Source organism: Carex rostrata, chromosome 1, assembly GCF_964058835.1.
Source record: "Carex rostrata chromosome 1, lpCarRost1.2, whole genome shotgun sequence".
NCBI classification, from domain to species: domain Eukaryota; kingdom Viridiplantae; phylum Streptophyta; class Magnoliopsida; order Poales; family Cyperaceae; genus Carex; species Carex rostrata.
In genome coordinates this window covers 905375-927431 of record NC_135918.1, presented here as the reverse complement: position 1 = coordinate 927431, position 22057 = coordinate 905375, and the positions used below count along the sequence as shown (strand labels likewise).

General features: G+C 33.8%; 1 protein-coding gene across 1 annotated transcript; it reads left to right on the top strand.

Moving 5' to 3' along the window:
- Positions 1–13297: 13297 nt before the first annotated feature.
- Positions 13298–20100, top strand: LOC144550896 (transcription factor LHW-like). The gene is made up of 10 exons (XM_078298686.1): positions 13298–13765; positions 14353–14460; positions 14553–14628; positions 14717–14758; positions 14859–14918; positions 15312–16055; positions 16372–16473; positions 17651–17800; positions 18399–18524; positions 19470–20100. The coding sequence occupies exons 1-10, from the start codon at positions 13668–13670 to the stop codon at positions 19641–19643; spliced, it is 1680 nt and encodes a 559-aa protein (XP_078154812.1). The 5' UTR covers positions 13298–13667; the 3' UTR covers positions 19644–20100.
- Positions 20101–22057: the final 1957 nt, after the last annotated feature.

Sequence of the window (22057 nt, the reverse complement as noted above, 5' to 3'; positions counted from 1 at the left end):
TTAATTAATAGCGTCCGCACTGGGTTGAATCTTGTATACTGTAAAATTGAATCTTGTATATTGCAAAATTGAATCTTGTATACTGTAAAATTTAATCTTGTATACAGTAAGATTTTCAATTGAATCTTGTATACTGTAAAATTGAATCTTCTACATAGTAAAATTTACAATTGAATCTTGTATACTATAAAAATTAAATCTTGTATACAGTAGAATTTTCAATTATATTTTGTATGCTGTAAAATTGAATCTTGTATACTGTAAAATTTTCACATAATACTGTAAATTTTCAATTGAATCTTGTATACTGTAAAATTTCTAAAACTAAACCATAAAATAATACCATCGATACTGTAAGATAAAATGTAACAAATGCTACATTTCATTTTAAACAACAACATACAAAGAATCATGTATACTGTAAAATTGCAAAATATAAACCATAAAATAATACCATGTATACTCTAAAATTGCTAAATCTATACATACATCCATCATCACACAAAAATCTGTTCACCACAAAACAACATATGTTCACCACAAACAACATCTGTTCAACGCAAGATAAAAATATTCACCGCAACATTCAGAATAGCATAATAGCAACAAAAAAACTATGGACAAATAACTTTTACATTAAAAACCTCTTGTGTTCATTGTTCGAATGAGTAAGAAGCCTCTTTATCATCTCTTTCCTCCAGATTTTCACAAGATGAATACTGTAAAATTACAAGATAAATACTGTAAAATTACAAGATAAATACTGTAAAATTAACAAATCATCTCTTTCTTCCAGATTTTCATAAGATGAATACTGAAAAATGACAAGATGAATACTGTAAAATTAACAAGGCAATATTGTAAAATTAACATATCAATACCCCATATCGCCTCTCTATCATCTATTTTCTCCAGATTTCCACAAGATGAATACTGTAAATGACAAGATGAATACTGTAAAATTAACGGGGCAATACAGTAAAATTAACAGATCAATACTCCATATCGCCTCTCTATCATCTCCTTCCTCCAGATTTCATTTGAAATGCTAGATCTGTTACTGCATACAACGAAAACAACAGAAATAACTTACTAGATTTGAATTTTGCCGTGTTCTTCAACAAAAACAAATTCTATTCGATCGCGCTCCACGATTGAAGGTTCCATTGCGATCATGTATAAAAAACGAGATCGAGTCAGTAATCTCAATTAAAATCGACATTGCAAAGGAAAAATGAATCAGAGAAGTATTACCATATCGGATCAGGATTCACGAGAAACAATGAATCGATTTGTAGATCTAGAAATTTCTGTACGCCCTTTGCATCTCCCACTTAACTCCTGGCGAACCACAAACAAAGGATCTCAAGGTGCAAACACTTCAACCTTATCAAGAATGACGATCAACGCTCAGCAAGTCCCTGAGTCAAGAAAGCATTTGATTCGTTGAAAGAATTTCAGCCAGTCTTCCATCTTCTGGAAGCACAGTGGGTCCCACCTGCAGAGAGAAGAAATTCAATGGGAAAACTCGGCATGCCGCTGCAGAGGTGAAGAACTGAGTTTCATTCTTCAAAAGAATGAGTGCTATCTCCGTGAAGCGACAAAGAAATATTGGAAACAAATCGTTTCAGAAAGGAAACAAATTGATCGGAGAAGGAAGGTTTTGAAAAGGAGATTAAAAAAATGAAATAGAGACACAGAAGGAAAGTTAAATAGTCGGAGTAAGTGGTCAGTTAGAAGTGGGGACCGAAGACAGTTGAACCAGAGTCGGATAAGACTGTGGGCAAATGATGGACCAAACACGATGGACAGAAACTTTTTATCATTTCAAATCAGACTTGTGTGATTAAAATAACCTGATTAGATTTTTTTTTTTAAAAGGTCTATTGAATTCTGAAGCGATTTATCTGGTCCGTTTGTTTTAAACTAAAGAGTCTGATTTAAAATTATTAGATCCTACTTTTTCTTTTTCTTTTTTGTTGGAAAAGACTCGAAAAAGTAACTCTCGTATCTTTTTCTTACCCAGATCATTGCAACATTTACCACAGAGACCAAAGAAACTTATAGAAGAACATGGAAATACGAGTCGCTTTCCGTTGCCACTTTTTGTATGAATTACGAAGTCTAAAGGCTATACATGCAATACCTGTATTCCTGAAATGAATCTTTGATTGGTATTTGTTTTATGCTCTAACGATATATCTTTTGAGGTAAAGATGAATAAGAATCAAGTTATCTAAATATTTATTAAGATTTATTCGGTCAAATTTTGAAAGGAGAATTTCACGTGTATTTTTTTTTAGGTGAAGCCAGTAGGCGAATTTCACGTGTATCTCTAAAAAAAAAAAAAAAAAAAATCGAAATTACATATTTTCCATTAAATTTTTTATAATATCATATTTGTCCTTTTAAATTCCAAAAATTCACAAATTCACTCAATTTAGTGTATTTTATATTAAAACTAATTTCAAGGTCTTTTACATAAGCTAATATTTTTATTTATTTTTAATAAAAATACTTTATAAATTTAAAATGAGTTGTACTAAAAAACCAATAAATTCTATGAAATTTTGGATTTTTGAAGTTTAGAAAGGTAAATATAATAGTGTGGCTATGGTACTTTGCAAGTACGGACTGATCCATAGTATGGATCAATATTTTTGTTTTCAAAGTCTAAACAGTTAATTTGAACTGTTCAATATGATTTTCATATGAAAATATACTTGGAAGTCAAATTTTACATTAGAATTTTTGTAATATTTTCTAAATAGATAGAAAATCACTACTTTTGAATGGCTCAAAATCTTTAGATCGGGTGATATTCTGCCTATCTAATAAAATAGTAAAAAACATTTAAAAAAAATGTAAAATTTGGTCTCCAAGTACCATTTATATGGAGATCATTTTGAACGGTTTGGAATGATTGTTTGAATTTTTTTTAATAGAGATATTTATCCATATAACATACCGTTTCGTGCTTTGCAAGTACTGTAGCTTCGCTCTTATAAATTTTAGAAGAGAGAATTCGTAATTTCAAAATTTTTGAGAGGTATACATCAAATTGTCGCAATTTTGAATACATTACCTTAATCACTAAATTGAAGATGCTTTCTTCTCTACTCTCTAGCATCCTTAATACGGACAATTATATTACTTTGTAGTTAGATTTATCATCACGATGAAAGGAACAAAAGACTATTAGGTATTTAATCCCTTTTATTATATAGTAACAAACTATGATGCTCATAATATGACCTAATTTTGTCATTGCTGGGCCTGTAGCCCTCTAGTACCCATCCGTCATCCATCATCCATCAGCTTCCTTTTTATATTTGACAATTCAATAAAATAACGGTTCCATGATTTTATTTTTACAAGATATAGAATAAATAAACTATGGCATTATCAGTCCTTGTAGTTTCTTCCGTATCATGTAAAACAACAAATTTGTTATATTGCTCCCTTTTAAGTTACCAAAAAACAGAGCTGAAAAGAACACCTTCTCGTATTTCTTTTCTTTCAGCGCCAGAAATTAAATACGAGAAAAAAAGCAAAACTTGCTACGTCGATTTTTCGCAGTGTCCACCTCAAAAGTTCAAATTACAAAAATAAAGAAAGGCTGGAATGCGGAGCGAGTTGGAAACGCATACGGCATACCACCTAACAATGAGAAGGTTTCTGTATTTCTGTTGCCATCGCCTATGTATATTCTGTGCAATAGAACCCAACACACTCTATTTTCTACGCCACAAATGCAATTTTTGTTGCAAGAAAAATGAATAATTTCTTCAATCTTGGATGTTGAATATATTATGGACCCGTTCATAATTCATTTACGATAATTTTATTTTCTTATTTTATTTTTCAGTAGTCGGCACTTAATTGTGTATTGCACCTTGTTACACGAGAAGTATAGCAAAGAACTAAAGCGAAAGAGATATATCCTCCGCTGTACATGTCCCAACTTTCTAGTTTCTCATGATTAGAGGCTTTAGCCAGTAGCGAACAAAAACAATGAGGCCACCGCCACATCATGACGCCCACAAGTGCATAGATATTTGCACTAAATAAATAATATACGGTAATATTAATCACATCAATTATCTGAATTGCATTTACAACCCATCATATATTCATATGTGTTTGTTCGATTTTTTTTTTTTTTAAAATTGTAGTCATATTATTTAGTCATATAGTCATTCAAAGTCTAGAGAATGAGGTCATATGTCTCGCATCATTTTTTTAAATGATATACGTGTATATAGTATATTCAATGGCATGCAATTATTTTTCTAAAGAAAAATTTGTATTTGAACTCAATAAAATTGTAAGAAACATTCTATTGTTGACCCTAACATGATCATTATATTGAATTATTGATATTAATTTTCGATATGGTCTTGACCTCCGTTTAATTTTTTTTTTTTTTTTTTTTTTGCTTCGTCTATGCCAACAAATGCACTCTAAATGCTATCACCCGAGTACTTATAACTTTTTTTTTCCGTTAAATATAACACAACAAACATGGGTCTTACCTAGGGTTGTCTACTCCTGAAAAAAGTATAACAGGGGTAGCCAGCTGTCTACTCCTGAAAAAAATATAATATTTGAATTAGTTTCTTTAATGGGTCTTACCTAGGGCTGCTAATGAGTTGAGCCGGCTCGCAAATCAATGAGTTGAGCGGCTCAATATTTCATAACGAGTTGGATTCGAAATAGAAAAAAGCTCGAACTCGACTCGGCTCATAGAAACACTTGGCTCGATTGGGCTCGGCTCACGAGCTCGCGAGTCGGCTCATATTTTTAATTATGAGAAAGAATAGTGCTTTACCTAAAGTTCACGGACTTTTTTATCCTAGCATTAAAATTGAAACTGAATCCTTCATTAGATAAAAAGTAAATGATGCTCTTTTAAATTTGAAAAAAATTATATGATGCTCTTTAGTATTTGACAAATTAAAGCAAATGAAAATACATTCGGGCTGAAATTTCAAATTTTGAACTTTTTTCAAATTTCAAAATTTTAAATTAATTTTTTTTTTCAAATTTCGAACTTCTTTCAAATTTTAAAATTTGAGGAGAACTGTCATTTTCTTTTTGAACTTTTGATATGTTGGCGTTTTGTTATTTCTGTATGTATTTTGTTTTTTTAGTTTGTAGGTATGTATTGTAATTTTTGTATTTCTTTTTAAAAGCAAGGTCTGGTCCATCTGGACAACGAGGCGAGTTTTTTGGTAGAGGGAACAAGAAAAGGTTAGTATATTGAGATTTGTTTAGTCACCTTTTGTAATATTTCAGTCTAATTTAAATACTTTAAATTTAGTGCTTCAAAATAACACTTGCCGGGTAACAGTACTGAATTAAAGGCAATTAAACAATCTCTTACAAAGACTTGTCAAGTTGGATGTCAATGTCTAGTATCAGTTTTCAAAGGTCGGTGAATTTTGGGTAAAAACACTATTCTTTTTCATAAGTAAAAATATGAGTTGACTCGTGAGCCGGCTCGCGAGTTGAGCGGAGTCGAGCTTTTTTCTTTCAAAAGCGAGCTGAGTTAGAGTCAAATCATTTTGTTTCTCTTATTGAGCCGAGCCGAGTTTGAGCCGAACCTTAATCATTAGCAGCCCTAGGTAAGACCCGGCCCCGTGACAAACAACTTAAATCCAGCAATACCAGGTCCGAATATCCGCACCTATCTGTAATCCATAACCAGTTTTTCATTAATCCCAACAATTGGTGTTTGAGTTGATATACGAAGGTCGCAGTTTGATATATCTTCTTTGTGGGACTAAAGTTTTAAGTTCCATCTAGAATGATATCCGAAGTCACTGGGATTAAAGTTTGACAAGTCTACCTCCCAACGACTCGTTGGTTTTATCTAGAATAAATTTTACAACTTTATTTATTTATAATGTAATTCAGCAATTAATTAATTAATTAATTAATTAAATGTTCCCTTATTTGCTTCAAAATAAGAATAGTTTCCATCATCTCCATTTAATTTGGTAATCGATAATATTTTCCAAATTGAGAAATAATAATTCAAAATTCCAAAATAGTTTTTATGTTTGGCTCATAAATAATGTAAATGCAACTCATTTAAGTTGAGAATAATTTTGCAAATAATCCGTCAAAAGTAGTAGAATAGAGTACATTTTAGTCTCATTTGGGCAAAACAGATACAAATAGAAATATGTACCAATTTGTGATTTGTAATTCAGAAAGTGTTTAGAGCCTGAATCCATTAAAAATCCGAACCTGAATCCGTTTAAAAAAAAAAAATCCAAATTCAAATTTTGTCTATTCCTGACTCAAATTCTAGCTACGTCACTGACAACAAACAATATTACGCATACAAATCCTGCGTGGATGGTAATTTGGATATTTTTCACAAATAGATGGTAAGGTTGAAATTTTGATTTATTACGATGCAAATAAAAATATTTTGATAAAAAAAACTACTAAATTTTGAAGTTTCTACCACTTAACTTTTTGTATAAAAGAAATTATAATTTTAACAAACTCATTGTGTAAATACATCACTCATAAATAATATGACATATTATGTTAAATAATTTGACATTTATCATTTATTATTGTTTGTCCTGAAAATAGTTTCATAATTTTGTGGACTTAAAATGATTTGGCTCCTGATGAGCGTCCTTACGTGTCCTTTGGTACTCTGTCCTACTTTCGTGATTGATGATTTTTAAATCAGGCACGTCTACTTTCGTGATTCATGTTACTTTAAATCTGATTACCTAATTAAGGTAATTTAGAGGAAGATCATGTGTGAACGCAATCTAAATTGCGAGGGGAGAGGGGAGAGGGGAGAGCTGAGAGGATAGCGAGTATTAGTATATACAACCTCATCAAAGAACACTGCATCTTATTTGGTCATGCTCTGTGCAGTAGTATGCAATAATGCAAATGCACCCGAGGATATAATTTTGTTTTCTTTCACTTTTTCATATTTAAATTTACATCTGATTTAGTAATTTAAGTCATGATTTAATTAATCTGTCTTTTTTATTACTATTTGATGACTAAACATAACCCAGCTTAATAAATTTTTGAGACATCAGCGTCAAGTTACTCATTTTGGGGCTGTTATCTTTCCGCCAAGCAGGCAAACAGAAAAGGAATTGTTGTGGGGACAGATGTGAGAGAGGAGAGATCGACGGAAATTTGTAGGGTAACATGTTATCATCAAAAAGACTATGAAAATCAAAGGGAACTTTTGCTTTTTGTGAGGCTGTATCTTAGAGATGCTGAGGTCAAGATTCTCATACTGATGTGTTCTTTTGCTCTTATCTTACTAATTTCACCTCTTATTTTAAAAAAATTGATTCAAACACATGCAACGAAAGTGGATGTTTCCGTCAAAACGTTTTGAATAAGTGAGAAGGTCTCTATTGGTGAATCTTTTCTTCATTAGGGTACGTTTGGATGACACATGAATAACGCTAATTCAGAAATAACTGCTATTTTTAACGATCTATTCTCACTATTTTATGTTTAATTGGGTGAAAAAAATACTATTCTCAACACAAGGAATAGCTCGGGTTAATTAACTGCTATTCTTATGAAATGTTGAGTTAGCGGCTATTCTGAATTTGAAGTTAGCGAGCTATTCCGAGCTATTCTTTATTTCATCCAAACTTACCCTAAGTAATCACCTAATTTAAAGATAATTTGGATATATCTATCTTTAAATGATACATTCCCTTCTACCATACATATTTAAAAAAATTTTATTAGATGCGTTCTTAATCATTTAGTCAGGGCACATGTAAAATATGAATTAATTTGAAATTTGATATATGTTATATCTAAATGATTGATAAATACATCTATAATTTTATTTTGTAAATTTAAATAACATATTTAAAAAATATGTACCATAAGAGTTAAATGTATGATTAAAGTGGAATATACGTTAGAATTATCAATTTTAAAATGACATTTCAACACTTCAGGTAGGAGTGTCAACGGGTACGGTAAGGGTTGGGTGGAAGGATTTTCATACCCGTACCTGTCACAAATTATCCTTACCCGTACCCTACCCTTACCCGTTACAAATTGCCTTACCCGTACCCTATCCTTATCCGTTGTAGTTGTCGGATAACGAAACGGTAACGGATAAATAACGGTTAATACTTGTATAATAATTATTTTTATTATTTATTAAATAAAATACTAAGACACGTTTATTTGTCGCATATATAATCACATTACTTATATGAAAATTAATTCTAACTAAATTATTTTTTTAGCAAAATACAAATATCTCTGTTCTTTAATAAAAAAAAAATTTCAGGCATGCAAATAAAAGCAACATGGTCAATTGTTCAAGTGCTTTAATGGTGAATTATGTTTAACTCAGTTACATAAATGGTCAATTGTTCAAGTTAGAAAATTTAATAAATTTTATTTTCCAAGATCAAGAGTAGTTGCCAGTTGGATAATAGTTCAATGCTCATTAAGATATATATATATATATATATAGGAATATGCTAGCATGCTATGCATAGCATAGAACCCCTCCATGCAACGGCTCGGATTTCGAGTTTTCAAAATCCTAACGGTCGATCCGAACCATTCATCTTGTTATCCATATTAATATGTGTTTGGAGACCAAATTTTACATTTTTTGGAATTTTTTTACTATTTCTTTAGATTTATTGAAAATCGCTGTTTTTTTATGGTCCAGATTTGCTGAAAACAGCGATTTTCAATAAATCTAAAGAAATAGTAAAAAAATTCCAAAAAATGTAAAATTTGGTATCCAAACACATATTAATATGGAGAACAAGATGAACGGTTCGGATCGACCATTAGGATTTTGAAAACTCAAAATCCAAGCCGTTGCATGGAGGGGTTCTATGCTATGCATAGCATGCTAGCATATTCCTATATATATATATATATATATATATATATATATATATATATATTTATAATTATCCGATCGGGTAACGGGTACGAAAAAAATCTTTACCCGTATCCAAAAGTTTATGAAAAAAAAATCTTATCCATACCCGTCTTATCGAAAAGACTAAACAGTTATCAAACCGATTGCATCATTGGATTTGTATTCTAACTATATCCCACATTTTTATCAAACTGATTGCATCATTAGTTTTGTACTCTAACTATACCCCACATCTCCACTTAGCAGCAGCTGCTAAGATATCAAAAGAGAGAGAAAAAACTATACCCCACATCTCAATCTATGTTTTCAAAGTGAAAACAATCGATTCGAACCGCTCAACATAAAATTTATATTAAAATATACTTAGCGATCAAATTTTATATTTTTTGAAAATCTTTTACTATAGTTTTAGATATGTAGAGAATCACTATTTTCAGACCATACAAAAACAATGATTTTGTACCTATCTAAAAATATAAAATTTGGTCTTTAAGCACATTTTAATATGTATATCACGTTAAACAGTTCAGATAGTATGTTTGAACTTTAAAAACAGAGATAAAGACGTGGAATTAATTAGGGCACAAAACAAGAGTAGAACTAGGGTGTTCTTAAGTTCACCAAGTCTCTCAGTAAACTCAAGTCTAAAGCTCATCGAATCGACTTTAAACGAAGAATCTGAACTGTTGAAACCCGCCTACTTTACGAGTGATGTGTCTATATGTAAAAAAATTTAATTTTGAAATTAATTTTACATAGAGTCAAGTGATCAAAATACGTTCAAAAAATGAATGCATTAAAATTAATTTATTAATCTTTTAATTTTGACCACTTGACTTGAAACTAAATTAATTCGAATATTTAAAATTTTCACATATAAACACATCACTCAAGATAGGCGGATTTTAATATATTGTTCGAATTTGTCATTTGAAGCCGATTTAATAAATTTTAGACCTGAGTTCACCAATGGACTTGATGAACTAAAGAACACCCTAGTTCTACTCCACAAAATAATGTTACATTTTAACCCTAGTCTTGTTATAATCATTACTCTTGCTATAATTAATGATGATCATACTTTTCAATAGAAAAGAAACAACAAGGTCAGTTTTTGCCGGAGCGAATGAGCGAAATTGACTGGAAGGACTGGTTTAAAATTTTAACTTTATACGAGGGGTTATCAACTTATCATGGTTCCACAGCACTAGGAAAAAGACAAATTTGGAGTCCTTGCCACCCATGAAATTTTTGGATGTATCCGGAATTGAGAATTAATTAGTATCTCTCTTGCGTCCAAATTGTAGCTTCCACTCTAATCATCTTTAAAGATATCCATTAAGAATTTTTTAAGTTATCTAAAGCAGCCTACCTGGCTTTAACTTTAGCTTATAACCCAATTTGTTTATCTTGGGTTTATCTAATCATGACTTAGAAAGAAGAGCTTCAAAATTATTCCCTGTGAATCGAATTTGTCCGTCTCGATTTCCAGTATATTCTTTTGTTATGAATTGATATTTAATGATAATGACTTTACACGACATTATTTTTTATTTTTTTTTAGTTTCGAAATACCTAATTAATGTCATACAACCCAAAAACGTAAAAGAAACTTTGAATAGTTAAAGACGTATAAAAAAAGTAACATGCCAAATTTTTTTTTTTTAAATATTTTCTGATTTAAATTTTATAGTAGAATTATAATGTTTTTAAATTTATCAAGTCTCTTTGTGAATTTAACTCTAAAACCTATCGAATTAGTTTCAAACGACGAATACAAACTGTTAAAGCCGATCTACCTTACGAGTGATGTGTTTACATGCAAACTTTTTAATTTTTCGAATTAATTTTATGTAGAGTTAAGTGGTAAAAATATTCAAAAAAATAATGAATTAAAATTATTTTATAAATCTTTTAATTTTGACCGCTTGTTTGATACTAAATTATAAAATTTAAAATTTTTACACATATACACATCACTTGTAAAATAGATCAAGTTGAACCGTTTGAATTAATTATTTCAAGTCAATTAAATAGATTTTATAGTCAAGTTCATAAAAAAACTTAATGAACTTAAAGAACACCATAGTTGTACTCTAAATTACAAAATATTATTAAACTTATTGTTGTTAAAGGATCTGAGCCCATACTTTATTTATTAATTTTAACCATCCATGAGGAACATCTGAGCAGGTTGTTGCTGATAAACTATCCGGTGACAGTTTTGTCAGAAGACAAAACAATGCGCAGCATCATCATGTGCTTTCTCAAAAGGAGAAAAACAAAAGAAGATAAGTATTTAAACACCCAAGGAGCCTTACCTAAATTTCATCAAGTCCTCGGGTATTTTAAGCAAAAGTGGTAGGGACAGAGACCGTCTGTACCAGTACCAGTACCAGCCTCGCTGAGTATTTTTACATTTTCCTTTTAAAATCCAATTACGCTCCTGAAATCTACTTCTTTAACTTCTCCGCACATAGACGTACCAAAGAGGATTGCATCATCTCGATGTACCGAAGGGATCATTTACTGTACGTAAATAGAAACGACTATTTGACAAAAATTGTAACCGTTTGAAAAATCTTGCAACTTTTTGGCATGCAATTGGAGATTGTAACATTTCCGTCCCGATTTTTTTTTTTTTTTTTTTGACCGAAATGGCATTCTCAGCTGTTTTCATAGATTTTGAGAAAAACATACGTTGAAAAGTTGTAAAAATACATGGGACCGCATTGTCATTCCGGTTCCAAAAAAAAAAAAAAAATTAGGAACCAAAATGATATTTCAGTCCTTATGATTTTTATAAAAATAAAAAAATAATCATGTTAGTTTGGTAAAATCTTTTTTCTAATTATGGTTTATAAAATTTCATAATTAAAAATTCATTATTACGGAATCTACGGATACTGAAAAAAATAACTTTTTTAATGGTTGACAGCAATGACTAACAAAAATATATTGATAAAAAAGAGTTTATTTACACAATTTTAAGTGAACAAAATGAATACAATATCTACCCCGACTATCTACCCTGACTATCTACGAGTTCGGATCCAGTGAAGTAACTCAAAAGTTGGGTTTTAAATCTGGACCGTCCAATTCGAATTCGTGAAAATCCATCCTAAGTGGAGTGCACACATCTTGAGCAATGATTCCGAATCCTGATGTGATCTCGAGTGACGGATTCAAATCGGACGGTCTCGATCCAAAACTCAAAAGTTGGATTACTTTAGCGGATCCGGACCCGACTGTCTACTGACAAAAAAAAAATTATTGTTCTAAATAAAACCTGACTGTCTACCAGATTATCTACTGACCAAAAAAAAAAAATATTGTTCTAAATAAACTAATGCGCCCCTTCTAAAAGAAACTGGCCGTATTTGTCCATATAATTGGCTAAATTACATAAAGCGGATTTTGATGAGCGATTGTTGTGCTTTTGAAAAGAAAACGCAAAATTATTACCAAGAGACAAAAAGTCGGCAGCTAGAGTCTAGAGATGATTGATAGTTTTCAGAACAATATCAGTGTTCAAGTAATTAGAATCACTTATCAACTTCCTTTTATCATGGAGGCAAGACCTTTTTATAATTAGCCTAAAAATATAAAAATATAAAAATCAATAAGAACTAATATCTACTATATTGTCTTCTTTATTTGATTAAACGGAGAGAGCTCAAAAAATTTATATTATGTTTAGGTCGGTGATTCTTTTTTTTAAAAAAAAAAAGCGCGTTGAAAAACATATCAGTATCTTATTATTTGAGCTACAAATTAATTTTATAATTACTACATTTTCTTACTACTTGCTAATCAGGGGATATGTTTTACTGAGACGATGGGTTTGATTTTAACAAATTATACACTTAGAAATCTTAATTTTAGTACTTTGGGAATCCGAGAGGACCTTCATTCATTTTAGTTGCCTTTCACCTTTCAGCAATCCGAGAGAACTTGATTTTCCGGATATACCCTTGGCTGGGAGAAAATGATGACTGCTCCTTCGAAGCAAGGGTAAATGAGCGGAAAAAAACAAATAGGGAGGGAAACAAAACAAAAAGCAAGCGCCATTTGGTTGGAAATTTCTTAACTAGACCCGTTCTTTTATCATCTGCATAGAATCTACTTGTTCCGGGACTACAAATCAGTTAAAATGTTTACCTCACCACACTGAATTATCATACCTAATCTATTATTACACTTCTTATTTTTTCAAGTGAAATAATTCTACAATTAACTACGTGCAATGAGCCAATGACTTCCCTAATATTCACAGAAATAGAAGGCTATTGAGTTCTGATGTGTACAACCTAAGAACAAACCGAGTTCAGCGAATAATTACCTCAGCAACCCAGACATACTCCTGTTTTTGTTTCGTACCTCCCCTCCGCTTCCCAATAAATCCCCCGCCTCCTCATTATTGATTTTCTTTTCTCTCTCTAAAATCTCCTCGCTACTTCCTGTCTCTCTCTATAACCTCTCACTGTCTGATGGGTGGCCGGTTACCGGCGATATCATCGGCGGCGGCGGGGCGGGCTGAGCGCGGAGGAGGTCTCAGAGCTAAGCAAGCAGGCCGTGGTTCATGCCGTGGCAGCTAGATCACTGTTGCAACCTCTGGCGCCGAAACGTGGCACATCTCTAGCACAGTATTCGGAGTAGTTGCTGCTTCAACCCACTTTTGTAGTGTGATTTTTATTTCCCTTATAGTTGCGATATTTTTCGAGAGGATATTCGAATGGGGATGCCTCTAAGAGAAGCGCTGAGGCGCCTTTGCGTGGAGATTGGGTGGTCGTACGCTGTTTTCTGGAAGGCGATTGGATTCAGCCAGCAGATGTGAGATTTGTTCAATCTGCGTCTCTTTAATTCGTGGCTGTTTTCTTGCTAGTTGAATTATTCGTTTTCTATTTGCCAACTTATCTTAAGATTATTTTACCAAAAGAACAAATGCACTGAAAATCACCAATTTCAGTCCTAAAAAAACTGTTTCGGACAGTATAAGTACGATATCCTAGGCAAATAACTAAAACCTGGGTACTGCTTGTTTGATGCTGTCTGTTCTGTTCCCACAAGTGCTTTTTTTTCACATTCTCCTCGAGTAGATTTTTCTTTCCTAACCTTTAAAGGAAATGAATGTATTGTAGTCAACATCCTTGCAGTTAACTATTAGTCAGAGAAGAAGAAACTATAATAAATGGATAGGTATCATTCTGTAGTCTGATCTGTAATCAACGGCCCTGATCTGGCAATGATTACCCACCCACCTTGTTCCCTATAATCGGAGAGGAGCTGAACTCAGGAGTTGATTCTAGGAAGTTACTAGCTCCTTGAAAATGACATGCAACTTCATTTCTTTTTCCTATGCTTCTAAAGTTAGCAATTGGGTTGACCAGGTTACTAACTTGAAATTTGAAAATTGACAGACATTTAGTTTGGGAGGATAGTTGCTATGGTGAGAAGCAATTTGCTGGCAACATACCATTGGACTCCCTCCTCAAAGAACAAGGTTTGGTTCATGCTATCGGAGAAGGGTTAGTACAATTTTTGTCTGTTAAAATTTAAACTTATGAAATTTTTGTTCATAATAGCTGAGTTTTTTGAGTTGATTGTTGTATTTTTTAAGTGTTATTGGGCAAACTGCTTTGAATGGGATGCATTTGTGGATCAACCGTGATGCTCTGTTTAATGATGGGAACAAGGTATAATTTAGCTTTAAAAAGGCATTGTTTGTTACTAATCTCTCATGGAAAACCCTTTTTATAATCCTGATATATCTTGTCTTTGTAGGGTTTTACTGAGTTGAACCACCAATTTACTGCTGGCATTCGGGTGAGGACAATGTTACTTTAATTGTATCAGGATATTCCCTCCCTCTCTTTCGCCGTTGTGACTCACTTCCTGAACTCTCATAACTTTTGGTTTTATACAGACTATCGTAGTTATACCAGTTCTACCACATGGAGTTCTACAACTCGGTTCTACATGTACCGTATGTCATCTACCTTTGTTTCGTTTTTTATGAAGTTTATTTATTAAATACACAGTTTGGGGGGGGGGGGGGGGGGGTTTAATTACCCTTTCAGGTATGATCCTTAACTGCAATGTTGGATACTTTAGTTTTTGTAGGGCTAAATTGAGGAGAACTAAAGCCTAATGAGCCAACAAGGGTTTAGTCAAGTACATTTTTTTGAACTTGGGCCTAATATTGCTAGATAGTGGCTTGATTGGATATAATTGGTTGAACTCTTTACATAGACTGTAGTACCTTGTTTACACTTTACATAGCATATGGAGTATTATTTCCAAGAATTTGGGAGCTATGATGTGTCTGTGTACTTTTATATTATTTACTGAAATATGAAGTGAATTGTCTTTGACACAGGTTATGGAAAATATCCCTTTTCTTATTCTCGTGAAGAGTCTATTTTCACAACTTCAATGTCAACCGGTAGTATCTCTCCCTGATTCAACCCAAACCACTCATATTCACACCCAGTCACCTGCAAACAACATGGGCTCTCCCATCAGTTGCACACCCACCGGTCGATCAAATTCTTTTGAGTGCAACGTTCCCAATGTGCCAAAGGAAGAAACCTCGCAACATGGAAGCGATCTATTTGACATGTTTGGGGCTTCAAAATTTAATGAGCCCAGGTCTAGTTTCTGTAATATCGGTCAAAATTGTACCGATAATATGCAACCTTTTGATTCACTGGAGGAACGTGCATCTCATTCTGGAATTTTCTCGGACAGTGGTACTGACCAACTACTAGATGCAGTGGTATCTAACATCAATATCCATGCAAAGGAAGGCAGTATCAGCACTGGAACGAGCACTGGTAATGTTTCTTGTGACACAACAGTGACAAATGCTCAAGCTTCCTGTTCACATAGTATCCAGAAGTCTCAGCTACGGCTCTGGATTGAAGGTGGCGGGGGATCAAAATCTGATGGACTGCAAGCTGCTAATGTCGGAACAACTAGTACTAATGCTGATATGGCTCTCAGGTCAACAAATAAGAAGAGGTGTAGACCAGGGGAAAACCCTAGGCCACGGCCAAAGGACCGGCAGTTGATACAGGACCGTATCAAGGACCTGAGGGATTTGGTACCAAGTGGTGCAAAGGTAATGTGTTTGTCTTATGGGTGCTTTGGTTTTTGCTTGCATTCTGCCAAACCATACGATACTTGTCCAAAATTTAAAATTAACTCCAAGGTATAATTCGTGGCTGAATAACTCTCAACAGTGCAACCAACCTCCAATAATCTTCATATATATTTTTTTACAATTTAATTTTTCGTTGGTCTAATATGTTGTTCTCCATTGTAAACCTAAAACGTCCATTGTTAACTTCTATTACACATCAAGCATCTTGTAACATGCTAAAATGACCTGCTATATACCCTTTTTGACATATCTTTTGTTTTTGTTCTCTGAACAGTGTAGCATAGATGCTTTGTTGGAGAAAACAATTAAGCACATGCTCTTCTTGCAAAGTGTGACCAAACATGCTAACAAGCTAAAGGAATCTGGCCGGTCAAAGGTACAATTTTTTCTTTTCATTTTGATATTCCTATATATGGATATGCTTGGAAGGGTATCTTTCTATAATTCAAAGAGGCCTGGTATTGGTTTATTGAGCGATTATTATCAGGCCTTAATGTGCTCCTGAGTTTGGAAAAGGAGGTGAATGAAGAGGAGAGGAAGGGAGGAGAGAAATAAACTGTTTCACCTTGCTCCCAAGTTTCAATTGCATGAGGTGAAAATTAGGTGAATGAAGGAAAATAGGAGAATCCTTCTATTTATTTCTTCCTTTTTCTTTCCTTTCCTTTCCTTCCCTTTCCTTCCCAATTCGGGTGCAGACCCTAAGTTAACATTTAGGGGACCAAGTATCAAGTATGCTGTATAAGCCAGGCTGTAAATGAGCCGAGTTTGAGCGAGTTACCCAAACTCCAACTTAGCTCATTTAATAAACGAGTGAGTCAACTCGAGTTGGGATGGTAATAACGAGCTGTAGAGCCAATTCGAACTCAGCTCGTTATCAACTCGATTTGACTCGCAACTCGTTTATAACTCGTTTAACCAGTCAAGTTTTTAGGTATGGTTATACACTAATATATGTTTATCTATACACAAACAATTGAAATGGTCTAGTAATAGTTTATCTAAATACAAATAATCTAACACAGAGAAAATAGGTCAACTCAAAGCAAACAACAACTTAGAATCCAACATTTTTTCATACAACATAGTACATGAGTTATAAATGAGTGAGTTATGTAACTCGAGTTATAAATGAGCGAGTTGGGCTCAGCTCAAACTCAGCTCATTTATTAAACGACTCAGCCAACTCGAGTTGAAACTGACTCGAGTTGTAAATGAGCGAGTTGCGAGTTCGAGCAATTTTGTACAGCCCTAGTATAAGGCAACCTAATCTAAGAACTTCCTTGACAAGTGAAAATTGGACTTGCTGAACCTTTTTTAATTATTTTGTGCTATGGGTTGAGGCATAATCATTCCAAAATGAACCAAGTGATGTAAAGGGTATTTGGATATTTGTAAGATAAAGTAGGTTTACATGCATTGCCCAAAATTTAGAGGGAGTTGTAACATATACTTGTTTCTAGAAGAGTACTTTTTTGGATGTTTTGTATGGGAACAATTAACACAATTGATCTAGCAAAAGAAGTTCAATAAACCTTTTGAATTGAAAATTGCAGGAACAACAGTTAGTCAGCGAAGAAGGAGGGGTTCTATTGAAGGACGATTTTGAAGGAGGTGCAACTTGGGCTTTTGAGGTGGGGGACCAATCCATGAGCTGTCCAATCATAGTCGAGGATCTGGATCCACCACGACAGCTTATGATTGAGGTCTATAACTCTTTTCTTTTTATAGTGCTGCTGCATGCTGCTTTTTGGTGGCACATGCTTGCGGTACCTTTGTTCAAACATATATTTGTTCGTCTTTTGTTTGTTTCTAAATGTGCCTATACCTGTCTTGAACTCAGGTAACAGTGTGATGCACGTTGCATGTTACTGCACAGAGAACTTTGTTCTGGGGTGAATTGGGTGATATACTAAACTTGATAGGTGTACTTTCATGATTGCACACACTCTTGTTTGAATGTTCAAATGAATTTTAAATTCTTCTGCATGGATATAACTAAAATGACAGACTTTACGAAATGGCTATTTTACAACCATGACAACTGAGACATAGCTCATCCAAAGACTAAAATTGTGGGTTATGCTCCCTATCAAATTCGGTACAATATGTCTGGTCATCTATTGAGTGATTTGAAATTTAATGGTTTAGTTTGATTGGCATTTGATTGGTAAGCAAACAATTCTCAAATTGCAATACATCTATAATATTTTGGTTTGATTATGTCAAATGTACTTTATTGTCTTAAACCTGATTGTCAATGTGTTCCTTCCATATTTGATATCTATTTCAATTTTTGAGCAGATGGTGTGTGAAGACAGGGGTCTTTTCCTGGAGATAGCAGATCTTATTAAAGGCCTTGGATTGACCATCTTGAAAGGTGTTATGGAAACCCGCAAAAACAAAATATGGGCCCACTTTGCTGTCGAGGTAAAACTTGTCCGTGACCATTTTATCTGTGTATGGATCTAGGTAGCCTCATATTGTGTACCTGGACCTGTCATTGATCTTACCTACTTTAGATAAGATCCATCTAATTAGCAAGTTGTATCTGGTCTGTAACAGAATCAATTAATGAAGTGACATCTGAATAGGCCTGAACCAGAATCTGACCCATAGCTGGCCTGAGACTATTTTTACAAAATTCTGGTTGACTACTATCCCGAGTAAAATCAAATTGAAAGGCACTTAAGACCGAAGGTTCCATTTATCTTTGACAATTGGATTTGGGAACAAGATATATGAAGCATAGCATGCTCAATTGTATATTGCAGCAGCTTGCTATTGCTTGGAAGAAATTTCAGTCATCAAGAAATCTTGAACTTGAGATCAACTCACTACAGAGAGTGATTTCTCTAGGAAAGTAATAACCGTATCCCCACCAAACCACCAATTGTGAACTACCAATACCCAACCTAAATAAACATTAACAGTATAAATAGTTGAACCCAGGGGTGGGCCTACTATACAAGAATGGGGGTTAATTGACCCCCATTTTTTTTTTTTTTCAAAAACTAGTACTAAAAATATACTTGTATAAATTATAGTAAAATGCTAGGGGTACAAGAAATTGACCCCCATATTTTTTTGTGAAATTTTATACTATTGACCCCCATTCTTTAAAACAAAAATGATTTGTGTATAATTTGGGGGATTTCTAGCATTTTAGAACTTTCTTTAATAAAAAAAAAATCAAAACCTCACATGTGACACTTCTTATTTTATAGTCTCTCTCACTCACCATTCTTATTAAATTTTTTTTTTGATCTCCATTCCATGAATTCCTGGCTCCGCCCCTGGTTGAACCTCTGTTTTTTCTGACAGTAGAAGCTTTTACAGAAAGTGATTAATTAACAATAAGAATATACAATGCAGGCAACTAGGGACGTAACACGAATGGAAATATTTCTCTCACTCCTGCACTTGCTGGATCCAAATGGGAACAACAATGACAATGCTCCGGCTGGTACAATTTGCAACAATGCCAATGCACCAAACCAAACGGGTGTTGTTATTCCTACAACAGCTGTGCTAGATAGCCTTAGGTGAAACTCCTAGCATGTTAGTACTCATTGACTCAAACTGAGGGAGGGAGAAGGGAGGTGAGAGAAGTTTAGGTTGATTACTTTGCGCTCCTCTTTTGAACTACACTTGGAGTTTAGAAGGTATACTAAGCATTAAGCAAGTTCATCCCCCCTTCTGTGCACAGCTTGCATATCTAATTCTTGCAGGGGTAGTTTCGGGTTTCATATTTACTCTTCTCCCCCTCACTCTTGCCAAGCCAAACAAAGGTACAGATAGAGAAACTGCTAAAAGTGGGATTGGAGTTGCCCTCGATGACTAGCGTTTCTTCAAGGCAATTTCTTATATTGTTTTTTACCAAAATTTATTGTTCATGTAAGCTAATTTAAGTGAGTGTCTTAATTAATTTAGTTTTTTTTTTCTGGCTAGCATTTTGGTGTACGTAAAACTAATTTTATTGGTTGGAACTTTATTTAACTCAAAGTTTATCATGCCTTAGTGGACATAGTACAAATCGAACACTCATCATCATTTATTCTAAATTGCGATTGCATAAGCATACTGCAAAAGCTTGTAGATGCTAGATAGATGATTATGTTATCATTAATCATTGTCAGTGAAGTTTTGAAGGTCAACTTCATTTACTCTCCCAGTCTCCCACTGCAAAATCAACTAATCAACTGTAATCACTTTAATTTGGTTAAGCAGATAAATATCCAAGCATTGACATCGCTGTAGTTAATACTTTGAATTGTCTGATGTTGAATAGTGGTTGTGGGCCCTGTTTTTGACCAGTGTAAGACAGCGACCATCTATGGCGACGTCTACATTGAATCATCGTGAAACATTTTTAAAGTACTACTGGGATTAGGCCACATATTTGGTCTTTGCCATGAGCTCCTTTTCTTCATCATTAATTCCTTGGTTGATAAAACGAGTAATCTCACAGTACACTCAATCAATGTGTCTCCATGTGTACGTGGGGTTGCAACGTCAACTGGTTTAGTAATGTTTTGTTGAACCGAAACATTACACCCATTCCAACTCAGTATGATATCAGTAATTTATTTATCTTTAGATTGACATGAATTTCGATATTTAGTTATAATTTCTCCCTTGTTTTAGACGAAGTTACATGGTCTTCTTAGATGTAAAATCACATGAGCTGACTGGACATTGCAAGTTTAGCGGGTCGGGTAAAATGATATCCTCCAAGACTCCAAGTCGTAGGGTTGAATTCGTTGAAATGTGAAGCACACCACTTCCCTGGAATCCCACTAGCACTTAAAAAGCACTGTCCTTTTAAATCTTAATAGGCCCCTCTTTTTGCTGTTATTTTGCTGTGGGGCTTAAGTAGGCCCCTTGAACCAGTAATAATAACAATGTAAGTGTCGCAATCTAGATATCAATCTCTGACTGACAGTATTATCCAAAAGACAATTTTCATCTGAGATTAGACATTTGGGGTTATTTTCATTCCCCTTCCTTTACTCTCTCTCTCTTTTTCTCTCTCCCGTGATCTTAAGTTAAGATCCTCTTCTGGCTGGTAGACAAAACTTGGTTCGTGTGATCTAATTAAGTTAAAGTTAAATCCGGGCTTTACTGCTTTTCAATGACAATGTAAAACTGCAGAGCAACATAACCGACGTAAATGTCAGACTACGTACGGTTTAATTTGAGATGCACATCTTCTATCAGATTGAGATTCTAGCGCAGTTCTGACCTCCACGCATATATACTTTAGTTTGGTTCATCTGATCTAAACGAAAAATATGCCTTTTCAATTGCCACACAAAATTGCACACGTAATTCGATCGTGTTAAATATTCAGAATATGATGCAGTTCACACAATCACACCAGAATGATTTATTCTAGTACACTTATATTCTTATTCTTGTCATTAATTATGTTCCATTTGAAATCCCCAAATTCGCAAACATTTAATTATGCACGTTTAGACTTCAAGAAAAACTGCCTCCACCGCCACAGAGGTGCAGGGGTAGGCAGCTACCCTGGATTTTTTTATTTTTTTATTTTTTACTAGGTTTTTCAATGAGTCTTGTCTACCTCTGGATTTGATTCTGTTGGGGAATCATAAATGGTCAAACAATTGTGCTTTATCTAGAGATAAAACAATTACATCTCATATAGGGGTCCAACACTTACACCCCGAGAAAGGAGAAACAGTTCCCACCTTAACCTAAGGACCGTCATATGCCAAAGAGATCCAAAACATAAATCATAAGTGTGGAACATAATACCTGATTCCATGTCGTTTGTCATGGAATACAAAAGCCATAGTAGAGCAAGCCGTCTCCGTGAGCACGAGACAAGTCTTCAATGGCAAGAAGTCCTTCTCGCATTTTGTCGTCGGGTCGACGAATAAGTCTTCCAAGACAGCAAGGTGTGGCCCTTGAGAAATCATCTCTATATTTCCTAA